Genomic DNA, 24,744 nt, shown 5'->3' on the forward strand with positions numbered 1-24,744 from the left:
TTCTGGAAAGGTAAGCGGGCTTTCGCATTCACATTGTTCCTTGAAAGGACGATCCGACGAACATACCGCGAAAGTCTCTTATTTCTTCATCAATTCATTGCAATGTGAAAGGTGTGGTCAATCAGATAGGTTGGCTTTTTAACTTGTAATAAGGTTGAAGTGCCTTTCGCGATTCTCAGGGCGCAGTCTATCTATATACAAGAGAGTATTCTTCTGATCACGCGAAATAGCAACTAGCAAAGATGACGAAAAATTATTTTCGAATGTTAAAAGAAATACAAGTCCTGTGGAATTTATTTGAATAAGATTATAATTGACAAAAAGCAAAATACAACTGGATTTGTCGTAATAAACGCTTAAAATTTATATTATCTATCTGTTTTTGTATAAAAGTACTTTATATAAAAAAGTAATATTAGTGTTATACGTAAAAAAATATGTCGACAGGTATAAACACTAGAAATCAAACAATTGTGGCTGACAATTAAAGGCATATCTGCTTTAATGCAAGCTCTCGAAGTTTCAGGGTTATATAATTGGATAATTGATAGAACGGCACTCGCGCTATCTTATGAGTTTAACGCAAAAATCTTCGAGCCATACAATTAGAATCAATTATCCAATTATGTAAACGAAACTTTGGAAATTTGATGGTCATCAATCGCATCAACGCCAACGTTCAGACGTTATTAATAGGTTGTACATAAATTCGGCTTCCAGATAAAGATTAATTTTTTTAGAAGATTTTTAACTGCAGTGATTGCCGATATTAAGCAATTCACAATTATGAATCGGCGATAGCGGCAATCATTACGCACGGCGAACAGTCAATAACAATCGGAATGGCTTGTGCATCGAAGGTACTGTAAATCGTTGACTGTTCGTAATTGTAATCCTTGGGATTTAGTCGCAGCTGCTGCGTTCGACATGCGGCTATTTTCCGGGAATAGGAATACGTATTGTCCAGGCCATTGTAACTCTTCGGTTTCCCATTAAATGTCAAGGGGTAGGGGGGGGGGGTCTTTCTTTGATCCCACTAATACTCTGTCATCTGCCGTATGGCGAGATTTAATCCTTTTTGGGTATTAATCGATTGCAAAAGTTGCCATTGTTCGAAAATTAGATTTCGAGCATTGGGAAAAATCTGTATCTTGCTTGTCTAATCAGAAAACAATTATACAGGGTGTTTTAGATCAAACGCAGGTCCTTGAAAGGGTGAATAGATCTCGATAACGTGAGTAAAAAATGTCCGTACAAGAAAATTGTGGGGTCAATAGTTTTTGAATAAAATGCATTTGAAGTTAACCAATTACGGGGTTCGCATTTTGCGCCGTCAGGAGCGGCGAGGCATGAATCATTCTCGTATGCAATACATTCTGCCACATCAATTATATATCGTTTAGAAATTATTATTAACACTATCATATTAGTAAACATTAAAATAAAACTTAATTGTTTTAAACAATCGCTTGTGTATAAGAAATAAATTCTTCAGTTACTAGAGAAACATTTTTATTGCTAAAAATAACATAACATAAAATAACATAACATAAAATAACATCGTCAAATAAATTACTAACAACTGATAAGTGAGAGTAATAGTGAAATTAGCAATAAAAATGTTTCTCTAGTAACTGAAGAATTTATTTCTTATACACAAGCGATTGTTTAAAACAATTGAGTTTTATTTTAATGTTTACTAATATGATAGTGTTAATAATAATTTCTGAACAATATATAATTGATGTGGCAGAATGTATTGCAAACGAGAATTCATGCCGCGCCGTTCCTGACGGCGCAAAATGCAAACCCCGTAATTGGTTAACTTCAAATGCATTTAATTCAAAAACTATTGACCCCACAATTTTCTTGTACAAACATTTTTTACTCACGTTATCGAGATCTATCCACTCCTTCAAGGACCTGCGTTTGATTTGAAACACTTTATATATTTGCTATATAAATCTTTCAGAGACAATATAAATAAATGTACAAATTGAAATAAATTTTTTATGCAAAAATGAATGTACAACTACGTATATATATATTTAATGTACGCAATGTTATTTGCCGGCTACGCTTCTTGACCGGCCCGCGTATTGTTACAATCGGGTTTCATTTTTCCATCGGTCCATTGCGACACATCGCTATAGATTGGAATATATAGTTATTGTCTCTGACGTTGTGAACACCTCTGGTAACAGTCGGTCATCGAGATAAAGCTCACATTACTGCGGAACGGATTCCAATCCCGTCTATTTATTGCGACATGAAGGAGGGCTGTGATACCGATGGTAAAACTTTCTAATTTAGAGAGAGAAAATGAGAGTGAGTCCAGACGAAAGTCTCGCTCTAATCAATTCCATTTAAAAGGTCTAGTTGATTTATTTAAATATTTATTTAAAATTTATTTAAACATTTACTCACACATAAAATGTAATAAAAAGTAATAATATACTTTTAGAGAGAAACATATTATAATATATTAAACAAAAGCATCCTTACTCGTCACAGGAGAACTGACTATCTGAATAAATCATGATTCTTCTACGACTCAGATTTTAATTTCAATGCTAATAATATGAAATATGCGATAAGTTATGAAAAACATAATCACTTTTAATATAATAAATTAAATGTATGACAGTTTTTTTTATATATAAAATATAATGTGACAAACTTTTTTTACAGATAAAATATAATAGATATAACAAATTTTTCAATCAGTTTTTATGTGCATGTACACAATACTTTTCTAACAGTCATGTATATCTGACGCTCTTTTTGTATCTTTTTTAAAAAAGCTAACTTTTTATAGATATATATCTTTTTAAGTCCAAGGAATTGTGTAAATTCTACTCTTGTGTCTCTTATATCTAACCGTTAAATTGGCTTACTAATCTGTAATAACATTAACAAAATTAAAAAAAAAAAAATATTTTGTCCGTTTACTTTCATATCATATCGTTTTTTTAATATAGAATTCTTGTTGTGGTGAAAGTAATGATTTATTCCAGATTTCCCGATTTCTGAATTATTGTCATAACTAAAAATTGTCTAATGTTAAAATTTCTACAAATCAATAATCTAACTTTTCGAAATATATGACTTATTGTTATTAAAATTCAAAATTATTGTAAACTTACTCTGAAGTGAATTCTCAACTACAAATGTTAGTAGCTTTGCGTAAGTGCGCATTTTTTTGCTCATAATTAACCAATTATGTACTGAAACTTTGTCGCTTCTTAACCAATTTAGTAAAATGTTTCTTATTGCACGACCTCTTAGAAGATAAATGTATGGCATTATGTGTTTATGATCAGTCCTTTCTTACGCTACGTGCGAACTCGCCACAAGATACGACCGTGTCGCTTGATCAACTACCAATATCCTTTCATTGTCAGTATAAAGAGATTGCTCGAAACAGTAAGACTACGATTCGTTCAGTTTAAATAAATTTGATAGTTGCGATTCGAAATAGTAGCAGTACTATTGTTACAAAAGAATATTTGTTAACAATTTTCATAAATACAGGTGAGTCACCACACACCAAAAATTTCTAATTAAAACTGTGTACAATTTCAATTTATTTGATAAAAATCATATTTTTTTAGCGTTAATAAAAATTTTAACGTTTTATTTTTTCTATTTGCTTTATACTAATAATGCACTGAGAGACATTTAACAATTAATTATTATCTGGTTCAATATAAAATTTATTTATTAAATACATGTCACACATTACAGAAATCGTTACCGAAACCGTAGTTACATCAATTGCCTTATTTACATCGCATATATTACACTTTTCTGCTATATACAATCCAATTCCTTTTCAAGTATATAATTTTTCGTTGGATCGTAAACGAGAACTCTCTATCAAAGATTAATCTTGCTTTTGTTTCCTTCTCTATCTTGTTATTCTCTTCTGTATCTTAGTATCTTTTTCTGCCGTATTTTTTTCCTTCCTTACTATTGTAATTAAACAACCAGTTTTTAATGATAAATTTTGTGCAATGCGAGTTTATATATGGCACACCCGCAAGAAAAGTGATACATGACAAAATTTTTTTGTTTTATATGTAAATTCTAAATCCATCGACTTTCAATCAGAAAAAGTGATAGACGTTGAATTCAAATACTGTCCGTGTGAATACGCTACGTTTAATATTGTCGTGAATAATTAATTTTAAAATTATTGTTTAAGCATAGACTTGTGAAATTATTTTCCAAAAAATCAAGCTTAAACGTTTATAAATAATTAGCTACATCATTTAAAATAAATTTTTTTTCAGATGTTTTAAACGGAACTTAGTATAGCGTTAAGAAATATTTCATTAAATATTAATTTAAAATTTATCTTGATAATATTTTTCTCTATTCCTCAATTTATAAAAAGTGACACTGAAGTCAATCATCCTTTGTTGAATTATCCTGATTTAGTACCATTGCATTATGATGTCAGAATAAAACTCGACTTCTCCAGAAATATCCTCTACGGCAAATGCAATATTACCATCAATATTACACGTCCAATGACAAATATAAGTATACCTTCAATAAATTTCGGTATACTTAAAATTTACTTGACTATCAATGATGATAATAAAATGATACACGTGCGAAAATATTCATTTATCAATGAAACACACATTTATATTGACTTCTCGAAGACGTCAATAAATGTTTTATTTCCTGGAACGTATATCTTACAGATGATATATGTCCGCAACATATTTGATGAAATTTTGCTCGGATCTTTATATAGAGAAACTAGAGGATTAAAAACGTAAGTGTAAATATTGAATTCTTAGACAAATAATGATTAAAATTTTATATAAAACATTTTAAAATAAAACAGATTAACAGAAACTGGTGTTGAGATAAAAAGAGCCCAACAAATATTTCCATGTTGGAACAAATCAGCTTTCGAGAGCACCTTTACCATTTCTATTATGCATCATGAAAAATTGGCAGCCCTATCGAATATGTTGAAAAATACAAAAGAATATATAGATGAAAGTAACATGATATGGACACATTTTCACAAGTCGCCTTTCATGCCCATTTAACGTTTAACGATTGTGATAACCACATTTACTAATATTTTTCTCCAATCGCAAACTTTGCCTGCTCGTGTCACAATTTGGTGTAGAAAAAACATGACACACAGTATGGGATTTACACACTATGTCGGATTTGCACAACTCATTACTGAAGAGGTATTCCAATTTTTGAATGAAAGAAGTCAGACGAAAATACCAAAAATAGATTACATTGCAATTTGGGATACACATCATAGAAACATTGAGACATGGGGACTCATTTTACACAGGTAGTATGCAGTTATTAGTTATTAAAGATAACCTTTAAAATTAAATTAGAAAAATAAAGTTATCTATAATATGTTAGAAATAAAAATATTAAGTATTTTTATATGAGGAAGCCAATTAAAATAACTATTGTATACATCACTTGCATTGCACCATAAAAAAGAATTCTTACTTTTATTATAAACAGAAAATTAAAATAATATTTTTTTACCTTAAATCAGATTTTAATTTAGATTTTAATAAGTGAAATATGAAAATTGTGCGTTTTTGTTGTATAAATAAAACAAGTGTTAAATATTATTTATTGCATCAGAAATATAGAAAAATATTGTATAAACGTTCTTAATTTGATACTTATGCAGTCTTTTACTCGTAATGTTATTTATTCAAAAATGTTTCAAATACTTCTCCTTTTTTCTAAAATAATCTAAATGTGTGACCATGTTAGTGAAAAAACATACAGTTATTAGAATGTTATTTTTAGAAACACATAAAAGTATATTGTTTGTTACAATATTAAAAACTAATTTAAAAATTTTTTTAAATTTTTAACCTGAAATTGTTAAATATTTATTTACTTTTTTTGAAAGAAATAATTTAACGAATCAGTTTACTCAAGTCCACCAAATTTTGTAATAACTTGTATTATATCTACAATATACAAATTTATTAAATTGCATAATTCTAGCAATGTTTTAGGATAATTTTAATACTTGAAAATCATTTTCAGAGAAGAAGATATTACTTACATTGAACAATTACATTCCATTGCACGCAAAATAGAAGTGGCTAACTTACTAACGCGTCAAGTTATATCTCTTTGGTACAATTATTTGTCTTGGCCAATAGAAGGTTTTACTACATACTTTGCAGCACATATCTTGGGAAAGGTTGTTTCATATTCCTTTCTTATTGATATATTACAAATTAATATTTCATAAAAAAAAGACAACAAAAAATTTAATAGCAGCCATTACCAACTCTAAATTCATATTTATAATGCAAATATACCGTGCATTTTAATATTTAAACTTATCAAATTTTTCAGATTCCGTCGATATCTTACATTCATGATTGATTTGTTGTCCAAGTACTACAGGAATCTTTTCGCTTTGATATTCCTTCTAATAATTATAATTCTACATTGCACAACAATAATGGCTTAGATTTTAAAATGAATAAGATTTTTCTTAATTACATTAAACGTAAGTTTAAATTAATATATTTAAAGAAAAATGCTTGATTAATATAATTTAAAGTTATTAATAATATTTATACATAAAATTATAAATAAAAAGAAGTATGGAGAAATATAACTACGAATCGATTAAAATAGAATTTATTTGTTTACCAACTTTTTATAAACCTATTATTATTACGATTAAAAAACATTTTAAAGTATATAATAAATACTCCATAATTTTAATTGATACAGCACCCGTTTTATGGTATATATTGCAACATATCCTAAAAGAAGACATGTGGTATAGTATCCGCGCGTATGCTGATAGGTGAGTAATATTTCACGACATAATAATTACGTAACAAAATTAAATATTGAACAAAAATAACATTCTTCAATTTTATTATGATAGAGCATGGTATAAAATATAAGACCATTTCGTAGTTGTCGAACCATCTGTTAACTACAAAATAACAAATAACATGTTGTACATTTCTAAAACTTGTTTTTAAATATTAAATCAAACTTTTTTAAACTTGTCAAATTATCTTCGTTTAAAATTTCAAGCAATATATAGTTGATTTTTTAAATTAAAGTATTATATTTATTAATGTAAATAATACAATTGATTTTTAAGGTTGTAACGAATTAATGTTAATTATTTTGGAAACCAATATTAAAAACTGTAGATAAATAAGAAATATTATATTGTATATAAGTTACATTCGGAGTTTATTAATATAATTTGAAATTACAAAAACATAACTGTAAATATAAACAAATAAGATATTTCGATAAATTGTGATCTTTGTCTGCAATTTTATTGAGAGCAAATTTAATCCAAACCTAAATATAAGGCTAATTAAGAAAAACTTTCCAAATGAAAAAAATATATATATATATAAATATTACTGTTGATTTACTTGTATCAACATGTAAATTAATATTTTAATACACTAAATTATAATTTTGTGTTTAAAAGTAAAAATTTGAATGGTGTATGGTCTTAAAGAAATTTCTATTTTACAGATATAATTAGTCAAATGCGGTAAAGACCGATGATTTATGGCACATAATGCAAACTTATTTAAATCATACTAAAATTTATTATCAAATATCTTTTACTGTAAGACAATATATAGATATTTGGATAAAAAAAAATTATTATCCTGTACTGCATGTGACATTAAACGCTACAAATCATACGATATCATTCTCATATCTCAGTTCTCAATATATCGACGAAGACATAGAACAACTTCCCGCATTTGTAACATTTTCGATTATACAAAGAAAAGTTGGCAATTCTTTTGACGTACGTTTTTTGCTATCACCGCCATATAGTACAATTATGAATATTAAAAATGTATTTACGGTGGTTGATGAAAATTATTGCGTTATAGTCAATGTGAAACAAACAGGTAACTATACAATATTAAATTTATTATGCCTCAATGTTTAATTTGTGTAACTAACAATAAGATTATGCAGCATTCTGATTTTGTCTTTTTCATTTTCTGCTAATTAAGATTAATTTTGAATTTTATTTTAAACTGATGATTATGTCATTAATAAAAAAAATGTGTAATTGGGTTTTTTAAATAATAAAATTATAACATTAAATTTAATAGCTACATAAGCCCAGAGCCAGGTATTATTTGCTCAGTAAAGTATAATTTTAAAAAAATCAGTTAGAACAGACGTATCAGCCCATTATTTTGGCCATATTCAGTGAGAGATACAATGTCAGCGAAACGTTAGAAAAACATAATAAAAGACATAAGACGTACACATAAGACGTAAAGTTGTCGGAACACGGTTAAATAAATCAATCAATTGATGATGATTATGTGTATAGAGAGTGTTCCACCTAACTTGAGCATTTTAAATATTACACTTATTTTTGATAATACAAAAGAACGTCAGAAAAGTCATCAGTTTTTTTTCTGTATTCTCGTATTGCATAATCATATGTATAGAGGGTTTTGATATCTCAGCTATTACAATGCGGTGATATAAACATATAATCCCGTTTAAAAATAATCGATGACTTTATAACCTTGAAAAATGTAACTTTGAAAAAAACTTTTTGCTTATCATAATATTTGACTCTCTCAAACAAATAATATTTTCCTTTGACATATTTTCATATTATCAAAAACAGGTGAGAAATTTAAGATGCCCAATAGATGCCTCGTATGTACATGTAGTCACAGCTTTTTAATGATTGGGAAATTTTCACGGTGCACTTTAAATCCTTAAGTTTAATAAAATAATAATTAAAAATTATAGCATTAATAATGTGATTTGCGAGAAATCTCACATATTTGGAACAAAGTGATTAAAATATTTTATTAAAAAATAAATTATTTAAAAAAATATTTGAAAAAAACAGTTAGAAACTATTTTTTGATAAATTCTATCAGAGAATCTATAGATAAAAGTATCAATTTCTTATATAATAGGATATTATCGTGTTAATTATAATTCTGAGGGCTGGCTTAGACTTGCGCAGTGCTTGAGAAAAAATTATACAGTACATGTTCTCAATCAAGCCCAAATCATAGATGATGCGTTTCACTTTCTCATACATCGCCGACTCAGTTTAACGATGTTTTGGAATATCGTAAGCTTTCTATCAGATAACGCGGATTACATAGCATGGTATCCTATGATTTAAGCTTTTGAATACATGGCTTGTGCCTATTCATTTCATAATGCCACAGACATAACGGTAGGTAGTGACTAATTTCTATAAGAAAAAGTTATGTATTTGAACACTCTACATAAAAAGAATTAAATAAATATGTGTACATATATGTGATGTATGTGTATATGCGTACACACGTCACATTATCACATTATTTATGACAACAGATTTCAAATTCAAATTATTTACCAATTTTTAGGAAAATATGAAAATAATATTGAACAGAAAAAAAACTTTAAACCACATATAATGGAAGGCTCCAAATGTTTTAACAAACGATAAATAATGAAAATGGCGATAAGAGCCGTTGCAGGATGTTCGTGCTAAATTTTTAATTTTTCTTAAAGAAATTAGTAAATTAGTCTACAAGAGACAGTTAAATTGTACACCGATCTCAATTCGAGATACTTAAAGTGTACGAAAATTTTAAAGTACATAGTTCTCATATATCGAGAAACTTTAATGTACGTATAGGAATTATTGTAAAGAAAGGAAGAGAGAAAAAATATCAGGGCGCGAGTGGCTAAGCCGGGAATTGAACCCGGGTCTTTCGCTTGCCGGGCGAATGTTCTTACCATTAAACTACTCAGACCCCACGCTTCTAACATTTATCTCTCCTAGATTAGGAAATCAACAATGCTGTAGGACATAAACGCGTCATAATGCCCGCGTGATTTAAAACTTTAAACCACATATAATGGAAGGCTCCAAATGTTTTTCATTATTTATCGTTTGTTAAAACATTTGGAGCCTTCCATTATATGTGGTTTAAAGTTTTAAATCACGCGGGCATTATGACGCGTTTATGTCCTACAGCATTGTTGATTTCCTAATCTAGGAGAGATAAATGTTAGAAGCGTGGGGTCTGAGTAGTTTAATGGTAAGAACATTCGCCCGGCAAGCGAAAGACCCGGGTTCAATTCCCGGCTTAGCCACTCGCGCCCTGATATTTTTTCTCTCTTCCTTTCTTTACAATAATTCCTATACGTACATTAAAGTTTCTCGATATATGAGAACTATGTACTTTAAAATTTTCGTACACTTTAAGTATCTCGAATTGAGATCGGTGTACAATTTAACTGTCTCTTGTAGACTAATTTACTAATTTCTTTAAGAAAAATTAAAAATTTAGCACGAACATCCTGCAACGGCTCTTATCGCCATTTTCATTATTTATCGTTTAATATTGAACAGAGTTTTGCAAATAATAGGATACGATGAAAAACCGAGTGAAAGCGATCTTACTAAATGTTTAAGAGAGGAAGCTGCAAAATGGGCATGTATTATTGTTGCTGCTAAATGCAGGGAAACAGCTACTTTACAACTGATAAAAGATCTTGAAAGTCCTGTACAAGATAAGTAAGTAGTTTTATAACCACGATATTTGTTTAAATAAATTTTGTTGCATTATTACATTAAATTTGAAAAGCTATTTTATTATTGATATACATAAGTTATTTCTTTGTATAAAATATTTTTTTCTGCTAACGCAGTCGACTTACATGGAAAGAATGGAAATATTGTAAAGGTTTAATGTTAGCAAACTACACCGTTTGGAACTATGTACGGGAAAAATGGACGACAACATCTCATAACAAAATTTTAGATTACTTAACTTGCTGTGAAGATCCTTTAATTATTACCTCTTATTTGAATCAAATGTTAAGACCAACTGAGTATAAATATTTTGTCAAAGAACAAGACAAACCTATAAATATGGTTCTTCTTACTGTTGCGAAGCATGTAAGAAACTTTATAGTGTTTGATTACATATTGAAACGTTTAGAAAGCAAGCAATTGGTTTTAAGTGGAAATTGGTAATGACATTTTTTTGTTTATATATGTTTTTATTCATAAATATTAGTTGTATATGCATATTAAATCTGTTACTTTGATTTTGGGAAAGTTGATAGAATTGCAATATTAATTATCAGTATTACGCATACGCACTCCTTACATCAATTTCAAAGGGTATGTTTTGTGATTCATATCATACCTTTATTTTTTGACTTTTTAACATTGAGTTTATTTATATGTGATTTGTTACATATGTAACATATTCAATCCAGTTACGCTGAACGCAAGCAAATCAAACTCTTTTGCGCTGCATAGGAAGAAGCTTTATATTTATTGATATTGTAGAAATAATTTGTTTTAGGTAAATATTTTCGCAACAATTTATCTGAAAGACGAGAGGTTAATTGTTGCTATTAAAAATAAAATTGACAAACGAAAATTGGAGTACGCAAGACAAATCATCACAAATTATGGATCTCTCAGTCAACATGACAACAACTGAACTCTGCCAACAACAGAGTAAAAGGAGTCTGCATTCTGTGTGCTCGAAGTTCGCATAAAACTATGATTTATTTGACCGTTATACTAGCCACTATTGCGTCAACACTGGATGCCATTTCTGGCATTTAACACTATTGGAATGTTGTTACTATTATTCCGACTGGCAAACTTTGTATCGCTAATAGTGATATGATATATTAGTTAGAACTAATTTACTTTATATTAATCAGTTAGTTAATACTAGTTCTTTACTGTTATCCAGTATCGCAAATCCAGCTGCCAGAAAAGGGCTAATGCTATGCCTATTGTAAGCAAGAAAATACGAAAATGAATGGCCAAACAATTAAATTTGTAAAAGACAAAACATATAGCAATGTATATAGTATATAGCCAAAGTTATAGCAATGTACAGAAAAATAGAATAAATAAAAAAAGTAAAAATTATTAACATTTTGAAAAAGCAATTTGATGCACACAAAAAAATGTACATTTACTAATGAAATCATAGAGCAGAATAATTTAGATAAGTATTAATCCCATTTTTTATAGGTTTTAGTGATATAAGGTTACAATATTGATAAGTGTAGATAAATAAAATAAAAAGCATAAAATAAGTATAAAAATGAGTATAAGTATAAAAATAAGTATAAAATTGACGTATTGTAAACATTAAAAGTAATTAATATTTATAAATCACAAATGTACTTTTTTATAAAATAAGTTATTTGGAATATGTTATTGCAGAAAATAATATTTTCTATTTTTTTATTCATATTTGTGACGTATTCATTTTTTAAAATTCTACAAGGATTGCTTTCCTTGTTTTTCTTTTTCCTTTTTTTTTTGCTATTTTATATAATGCAATAGTATATTACATAAAAGTATGTTTAGTTTTAAAAATCTGCATAGAACTTTGTGATAATAAAGTATATAATTTTTGTTCTCACTTGCGCTATTTTCTGATGTCATATTTTATATAAAATGATACAAATAGAATATACAACAGTTTTTATCTAATATAATAGATGAAATATATGACAGTTCTTTCTATAAATAAAATATAATGTGACAAATTTTTTGTATAGGCTTATACGCATATGTAAAGAACACTATTTTACCAATCAGTGTACCTGGCGCTATTTTGTAACTTTTTTTAAAAAGGTAATTTTTATAGCTATCATGCCTTTTTAAGTTCATAAAGAATTGTGTAAATTCTACTCTTATGTCTCTTATCTAACCGTCAAATTGGTTTACCAACTGTTACTTACTGTAAAAACATTAACAAAATTCATAAAAAATAAATACTTTGTCCGTTTGTTAATTTGTATCATACCGCTTTTCAGCACAGAATTGTTGTTGTGGTTAAAGTAATGATCTGTTTCAGATTTCCCAATCTGTGAATTAATGCTATCACTAAAAACGTCAAATGTTAAAATTTCCACGAATCAATCTAATTTTTCGAAATATATGACTTATTGTTATTAAAATTCAAAATTGTTGCAAACTTACTCTAAAGTGGATTCTCAATTACAAATATTAGTAGCTTTGTGTAAGTGCGCATTTCGTTGCTTAAAATTATCCAATTATATACCGAAATTACGTCGCTCCTTATCAATTTGTGAAATGTTTCTTATTGCACGACCTCTCAGAAGGTAAGTGTACATTACCTCAGAAGGTAAGGGTACAAGTGACATTATGTGTTTATATTCGATCCTTCCTTACACTAAGCGTGAACTTGCTGCGAGATTCGATTGTGTCGCTTCATTAACTGCCAGTATCCTTTTCATTGTTAGTATGAAGAGATTGCTCGAAACAGTAAGATCACGATTTGATGGGTTTAAATTAATTCGATACTCGCGATTAAAAATAGTACCTGTTTGCAGTACTAATGTTACAAAGTGTTATTTGTTAATAATTTTCAAAATATAGGTGAGTCACCACAAACCAAGAACTTCTTATTAAAACTGTGTACAATTTATTTGGTTAAAATCATATTATTTCAGCGTTAATAACAATTTTAACGGTTTGTTTTTTCTATTTGCTTTATACTAATAATGCACTGAGAGACATTTAATAATTAATTATTATTTGGTTCAATATAAAATTTATTTATTAAATACATGTCGCACATTACAGAAATCGTTACCGAAACCATAGTTACATCAATTGCCTTACTTACATCGCATATATTACTCTTTTCTGCTATATACAATCCAATTCTTTCTTAAATAAACAATTTTTCGATGGATTGTAAACGAGAACTCTCTATCAATGAATAACCTTGTCTTTGGTTCTTTTTCTATCTTGCTATCCTCTTCTTGTATTTTAATTTTTTCTGTCCTATTTTTTTCCTCCCTTTCTGTTGTAATTTAACAGACAGTTCTTAATGATAAATTCTGTGCAGTGCAAGTCTACATTAAGCACACCCGCAAAAAAACTAACACAAATCAAAATTTTTTGATTTTTGTTTTATATGCGGATCGTATTCTAAATACATTGGCCTTGAATAAAAAAAGTGACAAACGTTGTATTCAAAACAATACAACATGTTCGCGTGAAATCGTTATGTTTAATACTGCCGTAAATAATTAGTTTTAAAATTATTGTGTAAGACTATTGCGTAGATTTGTTAAATTATTTTCCATAAAATCAAACGCTTCCAACAATTTATAATTTGCGACATCATTTGCGATAAATTTTTTTTCAGATGCTTTAAACGGAACTTACTATGGCATTAAGAAATGTATCATTAAATATCGATTTAATATTCATCGTGATAATATTTTTCTCTATTCCTCAATTTATAAAAAGTGACACTGAAGTTAATCACACTTTGTTGAATTATACTGGTTTAGTACCATTGCATTATGATGTCAGAATAAGACTCGACTTCTCCAGAAATGTCCTTTACGGCGAATGCAATATTACCATCAATATCACACGTTCAATGACAGATATAAGTATACCATCAGTAAATTTCGGTATACTGAAAATTGACTTGACTATCAATGATGGCAACAGGATGATACACGTGCAAAGATATTCATTTATCAATGAAACGCACATTCGTATTGACCTCACGAACACAGCAATAAATATTTTAATTCCTGGAATGTATATCTTACAGATGATATATGTCCGCAATATATATGATGAAATTTATGTCGAATACGAAGAAAATATAGGTGAAAAAGTGTAAGTTTAAATAATTCACTCAGACAAAATATGATAAAAATTTTATATAAACCATTTTAAAATGAAACAGATTAACAGCAACAGGAGTTGAGGTAATAAGAGCCCAACAAATATTTCCATGTTGGGACGAACCAGCGTTCCAGAGCACTTTTACCATTTCTATTATGCATGACAAATGGTTTACAGCCCTATCAAATATGATTATAAATAGAAAAAAAAATATAAGTGAAAGTAACATGATGTGGACACATTTTCACAAGTCGCCTTTCATGTCCATTCAACGTTTAACGATTGTGATAACCACATTTACTAATACTTATCTGGAACCGCAACCTTTTGTTTCTCATGTCACAGTTTGGTGTAGAAAAAACATTACACGCAATATGGCATATGCACAATTCATCATTGAACAGATATTCTACTTTTTGAAAAAAATAAATCAGATGATGATACCAAAAATAGATTACGTTGCAATTTTGGGTGCCGAACACAGTAAAATTGAGACATGGGGACTCATTTTACACAGGTAGTATCCAGTTATTAGGTATTAAGGATAACATTTAAAATCAAATTTAAAAAACCAAACTATCTATAATAGTTTAGAACTAAAAATATATGTATTTTTATGTCAGGAAGTCAATTAAAAACTATCATATACATTATTCGCATTACATCTCAAAAAAGTATTTTTATTTTAAACAAAAAATTAAAATAATCTTTTTTTACATCAAATTAGATTTTAATTTAGATATTAATATGTAAAATATGAAAAATAATTGTATGTTTTTTGTTGTTCAAATAAAACGAGTGTTATAAATATTATTTATTGCATCAAAAATATAAAATATTATGAACGTTCTTAATTTAATACTTCTACAGTCTTTCACACGTAATGTTATTTATTCAAAAATGTTCAAAACATTTCTTTTTTATTTTGAAATAATTTGAATGTGTGATTATATAAGTGAAAGAACACACAATTATTGCAATGTTATTTTTTATATACACAGAAAAATATGTAGTCTATTAAATATACACAAAAAGACAAGATTGCTTAAGTATAACTTTACTCCTTTTTGTTATAAAATTAAAAATTAACACTTTTTAAATAGATAATGTAACGTCAGGTCTAGACCAACTAGGTTTGCAATAATTTAAATTATATATACAATATACATATTTATTCAATTGCATAATTTTAGCAAAATTTTACAATGTAATTCTAATACTTGAAAACCATTTTCAGAGAAGAAGATATTACTTACAATGAAACATTAGATTCCATTGCACGCAAAATAGAAGTGGCTAACTTACTAGCACATCAAGTAATATCTCTTTGGTACGATTATTTGTCATGGCCAATAGAAGGTTTTACAACATACTTTGCAGCGTATATCTTGAGAGAGGTTGTTTAATATTCTTGTATATTATTGATATATTACAAATTTATATTTTATAAAACAACAAAAACAACCAAAAATTTAGCAGCAGCTATTATCAACTCTAAATTCATATTTATAATACAAATGTGCCATGCATTTAGATATTTCTTTCAACTTATCAAATTTTTCAGATTCTATCGATATCTTACATTCATTTATTCCTTGTCGAAGTACTACAAGAATCTCTTCGCTTTGACATTCCTTCTTATAATTATAATTTCACACTACACAGTAATGACTTAAATGTTCAAATAAATAAGACTATTCTTAATTATATCAAACGTAAGTTTAAATAAATATATTTAAAGAAAAATGTTTCATCAAAATAAATATAATTTTAACATATTGAAAATATTTATACATGAATTTATAAATAAATGGAAGTATGGACAAATATAACTGCAAATAGAATTTATTTGTTAACAAACTTTATATATATTATTATTACAATTAAAAAACATATTAAAGTATGTAAAAGTACTCCATAATTTTAATTGTTACAGCACCCGTTTTATGGCATATATTACAACATATCTTAGGTGAAGACATGTGGTATAGTATACGTATATATACTAATAAGTGAGTAATATTTTATAATATGAACAAATATATGTAAAATAAATAATATTAAATGTAAGCAAATAAGATATTTTTTTATAAATTGTCATTTTTGTCTACAATTTTGATAAATTTTAAATGTAAGACTAGATAAAGAAAGACTTTCCAAAGGAAAAAGATATACATATTACTGTTACATACAAACATGTAAATTAATATTTTAATACATTAAATAATAATTTTGTATTTACTGGTAAAAATATTCACGGTGTATGTTCTTAAAAAAATTTCTATTTTACAGATATAGTCAGTCAAATGCGGTAAAGACCGATGATTTATGGCACATTATGCAAAGATATTTAAATCGTACTAAGATTTATTCTTCAACACCTTTCAATGTAAAAAAATATATAGATATTTGGATAAAGAAAAATTATTATCCTGTACTGCTCGTGATATTAAACACTACAGATGACACGATATCATTTTCATATCTCAGTTCTCAGTATATCGACGAAGACATGGAACAACTACTCGCAATAATAACATTTACGATTATACAAAGAGAAGTTGACGATACTATTAAGGCACTGTTTTTTTTATCACCGAAACAACATACACATTTGAATATTAAAAATGTATTTAAGGTGGTTGATGATAATTATTGCGTCATAGTCAATGTTAACCAAACAGGTAACTACATATATAATATTTAGTTTATTATGTTTCAATCATTATTTTCTGTAACCGAGATTATGCAACATTCTGATTTTGTCTTTTCCATTTTCTGCTAATTAAGATTAAGTTTGGATTATATATCTCACTTGCTCTTGATAATCCGAAAGAACGTCAGAAAAGTCATTAGTTTTTTCCGTATCACATAATCATCATACGTATAAAGGGTTTCTATATCTCAGCTATTACAATGCAGTGATAAAAACATCTAATCCCGTTTAAAAATAATCGATGACTTCACAGTCTTGAAAATATAACTTAAAAAAAAATTTTTTGCTTATCATAATATTTGTCTCTCCCAAACAAATAATGTTTATCTGTGACATTTTTTTATTATCAAAAACACGTAAAAATTTTAAAATGGCCAAGTTAGATGGAAAACCCCATAAGTACATGTTGTCACAACTCTTTAATGATTGTGTTTTCACCGTGCATTTTAAATCCTTAGGATTAATAAAATAATAATTAACTATTATAGCATTATTAATGCGATTTACGAGAAATCTCACATATTTGAAACAACGTGTTTAAAATATTTTATTAAAAAATAAATAATTTAAGAAAGTATTTATAAAAAACACTGTTAGAAACTATTTTTTGATAAATTCTATCAGAGAATCTATAGATAAAAGTATCAATTTCTTATATAACAGGATATTATCGTGTTAATTATAATTCTGAGGGCTGGCTTAGACTTGCGCAGTGCTTGAGAAAAAATTATACAGTACATGTTCTCAATCAAGCCCAAATCATAGATGATGCGTTTCACTTTTTCATACATCGCCGACTCAGTTTAACGATGTTTTGGAATATCGTAAGCTTTCTATCAGAAAATACGAATTATGTAGTATGGTATCCTATGATTAAAGCTTTTCAATACATGGCTTGTGCCTATTCATTTCATAATGCCACAGGCATAACGGTAGGTAGTGACTAATTTCTATAAGAAAAAGTTATGTATTTGAACACTCTACATAAAAATAATTAAATAAATATGTGTACATATATGTGATGTATGTATATTTGTGTACGTACGTATGTATATATGAGTACATACATATATGTGATATATGTATATATATGTGTACGTACACATTTTTACGACAATAGAATTCAAATTCAAATTATTTATCAATTTTTAGGAAAATATGAAAAAAATATTGAATGGAGTTTTGCAAATAATAGGATATGATGAAAAACCGAACGAAAGCGATCTTACTAAATGTTTAAGACAGGAAGCCGCAAAATGGGCATGTATTATCGATGCTGCTCAATGCAGAGAAACAGCCACTTTACAACTGATAAAAGATCTTGAAAATCCTGTACAAGACAAGTAAGTTGTTTTAAAACCACAATATATATATAAAAAAATTTTGTTGCATTATTGCATTAAACTTGAGAAACTATTTTATCATTGATATACATAAGTTATTTGTTTGTATAAAATATTTTTTTCTGCTAACGCAGTCGGTTGACATGGATAGAATGGAAATATTGTAATGGTTTAATGTTAGCAAACTACACCGTTTGGAACTATGTACGGGAAAAATGGACGACAACATCTGATAACAGAATTTTAGATTACTTAACTTGCTGTAAAGATCCTTTCATTATTACCTCTTATTTAAATCAAACATTAAGATTAACTGGAGAGTATAAATATTTTATTCAAGAACAAGAACTAAGTGTTAATATAGTTCTTCTTACTGTCGCTAAGCATGTAAGGAACTGGACAGTGTTTTATTTCATATTGGAATTAAGTTTAAGAACCAGACAATTCGTATTAAGTGGAAATTGGTAATGAATTTTTCTGTTGATTTATATTCTTGTATTTGTAATTATTAGATATGCATATTAAATCTGTTACTTTGATTTTAGGGATGTTGATATAGTTGCAATATTAATTATCAGTATTACACATGTGCATTCCAGAGACCAATTACAAGATGTATGTTTTCAATTCAAATAATACTTTCATTTCTTGATTTTTCAACATTGAGCTTATTCATATGTGATTTGTTACATATATAATATATCTGACCCAATTACGCTGAACGCAGCAAATTATGCTGTTATAGACTGTATGGTAAAGAAACTTTACATTCATTGATTTTGTCAAAATAATTTGTTTTAGGTACATATCTTTGCGACAATTTATCTGAAAGAAAAAAGGCTAATTGATGCTGTTAAAAATAAAATTAAGAAAAGAAATTTGGATATCGCAAGGCGAATCACAAACTATGGATCGCTCAGTCAACGTGACAACAACTGATCTCTTTCAACAACAAAGTAAAAGGAGTCTGTGTTCAATCAGTCCAAAGTTTGCATGAAACTATAATTTATTCATGGCCGTTATACGAGCCATTATTGGGTCAACACTGCATGCCATTTCTGGCATTTAACACTATTAAAATGTTGTTACTATTATTCCGACTGGCAAACTATATATCGCTAATAGAGGCATGATATATTACTTAGAACTAATATACATGTATTTTATATTAGTTAGTTACTTAATACTAATTATTTACTGTTGTCCAGTATCGCAAATCCAGCTGCCAGCATTAGGCTAATATTACGCGTATTATAAGCTTGAAAATACGAAAATTAATAGCCAAACAATTTGTAAAAGACAAAGCATATAACAATGTAAATAGTATATAGCTAAAGTTATAGCAATGTAGAAAGTTATAGAATAGATAAGTTATTATAATAGATAAGTTATAGATAAATAAGTTATAGAATAAATAAAAAAAAGTAAAAATTATTAATATTTTGAAAAAGCAATGTTATGCACACAACAAAATGGACATTTACAAATTGAATCATAAAGCAGAATGATTTAGTTAAATATTAATACAATTTTTAATAGGTTCAAGTGACGAACAACATTGATAAATGTAAATAAATAAAAAAGTGGGAATAAAATTGGCGCATTGGAAGGTTAAAAGTAATAAATATTTATAAATCTCGAGTGTACATTATTATTCAATAAATTAGTTGAAATATATTATTGCGGAAAATAATATTTCCAATTTTTTCGGACTCTTTCTTTCGTTTGCCACATTATATAATATTATATTTAATTTCAAATACTGCATAGAAATATACAATTCATATTTGCTTTTAAGTAGACATTTAAAAAAAAAGTAAAATTTTTACCAAAATTTTTTACATGTTAAACTTTCATAAATTATTTTATAAATAAAAATCTAATACTTGTATAAATATAAAAAATTATCGATTTAAACATATAGAAAATATGTAACATTCATAAATATTAAATAACTATATTAAATAACTATAAATCAATATTTTAAAATACTGATTGTAAATAATCAAAAAGCATTTCAAGATGATTGAAAATATTTTACATATGCATATCACATATACAAAATATACCAGCCCAACTAGTGCCGAATTTGTGGGTGGGCGGACAGGGCGACCTCCCAGGAACCTCCACAAATTGGGGACCCCCACAAACAAAACTTGATTAAAAAGAAAATTTGGTTAAAAAATCTATATTTGTATATTTGACATATGTTTTGAAAATGTATCAAATATTTTTTAAATATACGCCATTGGTTTCCAGATGATGACCGCGATGTGCATTTTGGATGCCAGAGTTTCGCAAACATTGCAGTTTGCATCATTAAATATATTATAACTATTTGTTGTAATAATATTAAAATATGTATTTCCAACTTTTTTAAATTGACAAATTTTTAAATGAGTTTTCAATGATTTTGATCTCTTACGAATCAACGATTCAGCCGTTCCGGGGCCCCCACTTCTTTAAATCCGGCTGTGAGACCAAATATTACGCTTTATAGAAGAATTCTAAGGTCATTTAAAGATAAACATTTTTATGCCAAAATGTCGAAATTGCACTAATTTTTTAAATGAAAAGTGTTTAAACCTTGATTAATCAAATTATCATAAATTTACGCGCTTAGGCACGTCGCATATTAATTTCTATATCATTACTATATAAGAAGTTTCAGAAATCTGTGATTAACGTAATACTGCTAGTCTGAAACTTTTGTATATTTTCTATTTTGTATATTTTACATTATTTTAAAATCTATTTTTTTAAATGACATTAAAATAAAACAAGTTAAATTGACTCACCGGCATGATGCGCTGCAGCAGAGTTGCACACAAGTTGATTTTTAACAAAGTACATTCAAATTATAACAGCGAAAAAATAATTATCACGCACATTAATCTTCTACTTATTTTTTTATACAAATATGCAATAAATTGTACTTTTATATTTAAGAATTCACTCTTTAAAAAGGGCAAGATAATATTTTATTATTGTCACTTTTTCTGATGCTGAATGACTACCTCAATGCGCGCTGTGCGTTGTTATCGAGTGGATGTCATTGCGAATGTTACATACTTTGACAGTTCATTTCTTAAGAAAAGTGGAAGTATACTATATTTAGTATATTTAATATATTACAGTGAGTAGTACAATATATTAGTATAACATAATATTCGCTTGTATTAATATAAACGTGAGATATTAATTGTATTAATACTAAACATGAGATATTAATTAACATTATGTTAACATGTGATTCATTGTAGTAAGATGTCAAATTTTCTAGCGTTAAACATTATTTTAATTTCTATTGTCATCAGTACTGTAATAATTAAATAATACATTTTTTGTATGAAATACAATATAAAACAATTTTTTATTTTTCTAGTCATTAAGAAGATAATTTTGATTGGCGTTATGTTCCGATATATTTTTTCTAAAATAATGCAAATAAAATACACAAAAGTTTTTTTTAATAAGTAAAATATTTCAATATTTTTAATATCTTATAGATGATAATATAAGTATAAGTGTATAACAATATGTGTTTATCATATCGGTCCTTCCTTGCGCTACGCGCAAGCTCGCCATGTCGCTTGATCAACTGTATCCTCCTCATTGTTAGTATGAAGAGATTGCTCAAAACAGTCACATCGTGATTCGATCGGTTCAAATAAATTTAATACACGCGATTCAAAATAGTACTAGTTTGCATACTGTTGTTACAAAGTGTAATTTGTTAACAATTTTCATAAATATAGGTAAGTATCGACAAACTAAATATTTCTAACTAACTGTGTACAATTTTAATTTATTAATTTGGTTAAATTCAAAATCAACATTGATTTTAGCAGTTAATTTTATCAATAAATTCAAAATTGACATAATTTTTTCAGCATTAATAAAAATTTTAACGCTTTTTTAAATTTCTTTTTATTTCTTTTATACTAATAATAAATCAACTGAGATATACGTAACAATCAATTATCACATGTAAAATGATATCTCAAACATAAAATTTATTTATTAAATACACGTCGTACATTACAGAAATCCTTAGTTTCATGAATTGCCTTACTTACATCGCATATATTACACATTTCTGCTATATACTATGCTTTCTCTAACATACAATTTCTCATACATTGGAACGTAACGCTCTCTTTCAAAGATTAACCTTGCCTTTGTATCCTTCTCTATCTTGTTATTCTCTTGTGTCTACTGTTCCTTCTTAATCTTTTCGCCCTATTTTTTTCCTCTCTTATCGTTGTAATTTAACAAAAAGTTTTAATGATATATTTTGTGTAATACGAGTATACATATCGTAAGTAAGTATACAAGTATACCCACAAGAAAAGTGTTAAAAGTCAAAATTTTTCGATTATTGCTTTATATGCGGATTGTATTCTAAAGACATTGGCCTTCAATCAGAAAAGTAAGTGATAGACATTGAATTCAAATACCGCGTGAATCCTTTATGTTTAATACTGCCGTAAATAATTAATTTTAAAATTATTGTTTTAGCATAGACATGTGAAATTATTTTCCGTAATATCAAGCTTTAAACGATTAATAATTTGCGACATTATTTGAGATAAAAACTAATTCATAATGTTATTAATAAAAAACGTTATTATCAACGCAATTCCTTCTTTCCTCTCTCCTGAACAATTTATTTTCTTTACATGTGCCACTTTTACTGCGAGTGTGCGCATATATTAAACATATGCACAGTAAAGAAATAGCAAATGTTAACTTTTGTAGTTAAAGAAAAACATACGTGCCGCACTAAGTGTGATAAAAAAAGTCTATTAACGTCTATAATTTATTTCATTCAGTTTGCTGATAAAACAGTAAAAAAAATATAAATAAAATTGCTTTTGTCGATCGATAAATCGCTTGCTTCCACATAAGATATGTTTGAAAAGAATTTTAATCTTGCAACAGCCCATCTATGAAAGTAGATATGCTACGATTAAAATGTAGCATATTTACATGTTTTCTGTAAATGTATTGTTGCGCCCGCAGAACGAGATATCACACGCGTCAACGGAACTCGCGAAATTAAAGAACACAACACAATGTTTCAATAAAACAGAGAACACTTTAATAAGAACAGTAACTCAACAGTAACTCATACAATAAATAACCAAAAATAAGATTGAAAGATCGGAGCTGTCATATACGTCCGCCCGAGCAGACAGCTACCAAAAATCTGACATATGACAGCTTGTTTACAAACTGTCATAGAGATCCTTTAAACTGCTAATCGATATCGTCTTGACAACAAATATAAAAACAACTCTTGTATATTTACAAATGCCATATGACATTGCACCAATCGATAATATCGATCGGTTTGTTAGCTGTAACACACAGCATCAGCGGCAAAAAGCACAGGCGTAACAGTATATTAAAAAAAAATGTATTTCAATGACATTATGAATTTTTTTTTCTTATTCTGAATTCTTCAGCGTAACTTATCTCATATATGCTTTCATAAAATGATTATAATCAAATATAAGTAAGCGCGACGTAATATTAGTAATATAAAATAATTAATAATTATATATAATGGTTACAGTAAAACAACCAATAATTATTTTGATAATCTTAAAAACATGATTCTTAATAACAATAAAATTAACGTTTTTAGTGTTTCAATATTACACAAATTTTATACATTTTAATTTTTTTTAGTTTTATATTTAAAAAAATTTCTTGGTAAATTATAATTTTCGTAAGAACCTATGAAACCTCTTGTAGTTAAAATTATGTTTTGTTAATACTAAAAATAATATATCTTCATGTTTTACACATTTTTCATAATATCTTTTAGTATGAATAGCTACACTCGTTATTATATATACTTTCTTTCATGATGCAGAAATAAAGTACTATGTGTCGCAAATATGTATGTTTTTACGACATAAAAACTGTTTTTTCTAGATGCTGTAAAC

At 27.6% G+C, this 24,744-nt stretch overlaps 2 protein-coding genes, 1 long non-coding RNA gene and 1 other non-coding gene across 9 annotated transcripts in view; 2 read left to right on the forward strand and 2 right to left on the reverse strand.

Annotated features, from left to right (window-relative positions):
- The window catches only part of SLO2 (slowpoke 2), a 175,797-nt gene extending 158,637 nt beyond the window's left edge, over positions 1-17,160 (forward strand). The window contains exons 22-23 of the mRNA XM_067356045.1: positions 16,665-16,740; positions 17,021-17,160. Coding sequence (XP_067212146.1) covers positions 16,665-16,700 — 36 coding nt within the window. The 3' untranslated portion in view covers positions 16,701-16,740; positions 17,021-17,160. The remainder of the gene's footprint in view (positions 1-16,664; positions 16,741-17,020) is intronic.
- The window catches only part of LOC105678120 (uncharacterized), a 143,812-nt gene that overhangs the window by 27,625 nt on the left and 91,443 nt on the right, over positions 1-24,744 (reverse strand). The gene's annotated exons all lie outside the window — the stretch shown is intronic.
- Positions 9,747-9,819, reverse strand: TRNAA-GGC (transfer RNA alanine (anticodon GGC)). Its single transcript has one exon. It is a non-coding gene; the product is annotated as a tRNA-Ala (tRNA).
- LOC105679483 (uncharacterized) lies at positions 10,487-11,965 on the forward strand. The gene is made up of 2 exons (XR_010890482.1): positions 10,487-10,585; positions 11,385-11,965. It is a non-coding gene; the product is annotated as an uncharacterized lncRNA (long non-coding RNA).

Source organism: Linepithema humile, chromosome 5, assembly GCF_040581485.1.
Source record: "Linepithema humile isolate Giens D197 chromosome 5, Lhum_UNIL_v1.0, whole genome shotgun sequence".
Taxonomy (NCBI): domain Eukaryota; kingdom Metazoa; phylum Arthropoda; class Insecta; order Hymenoptera; family Formicidae; genus Linepithema; species Linepithema humile.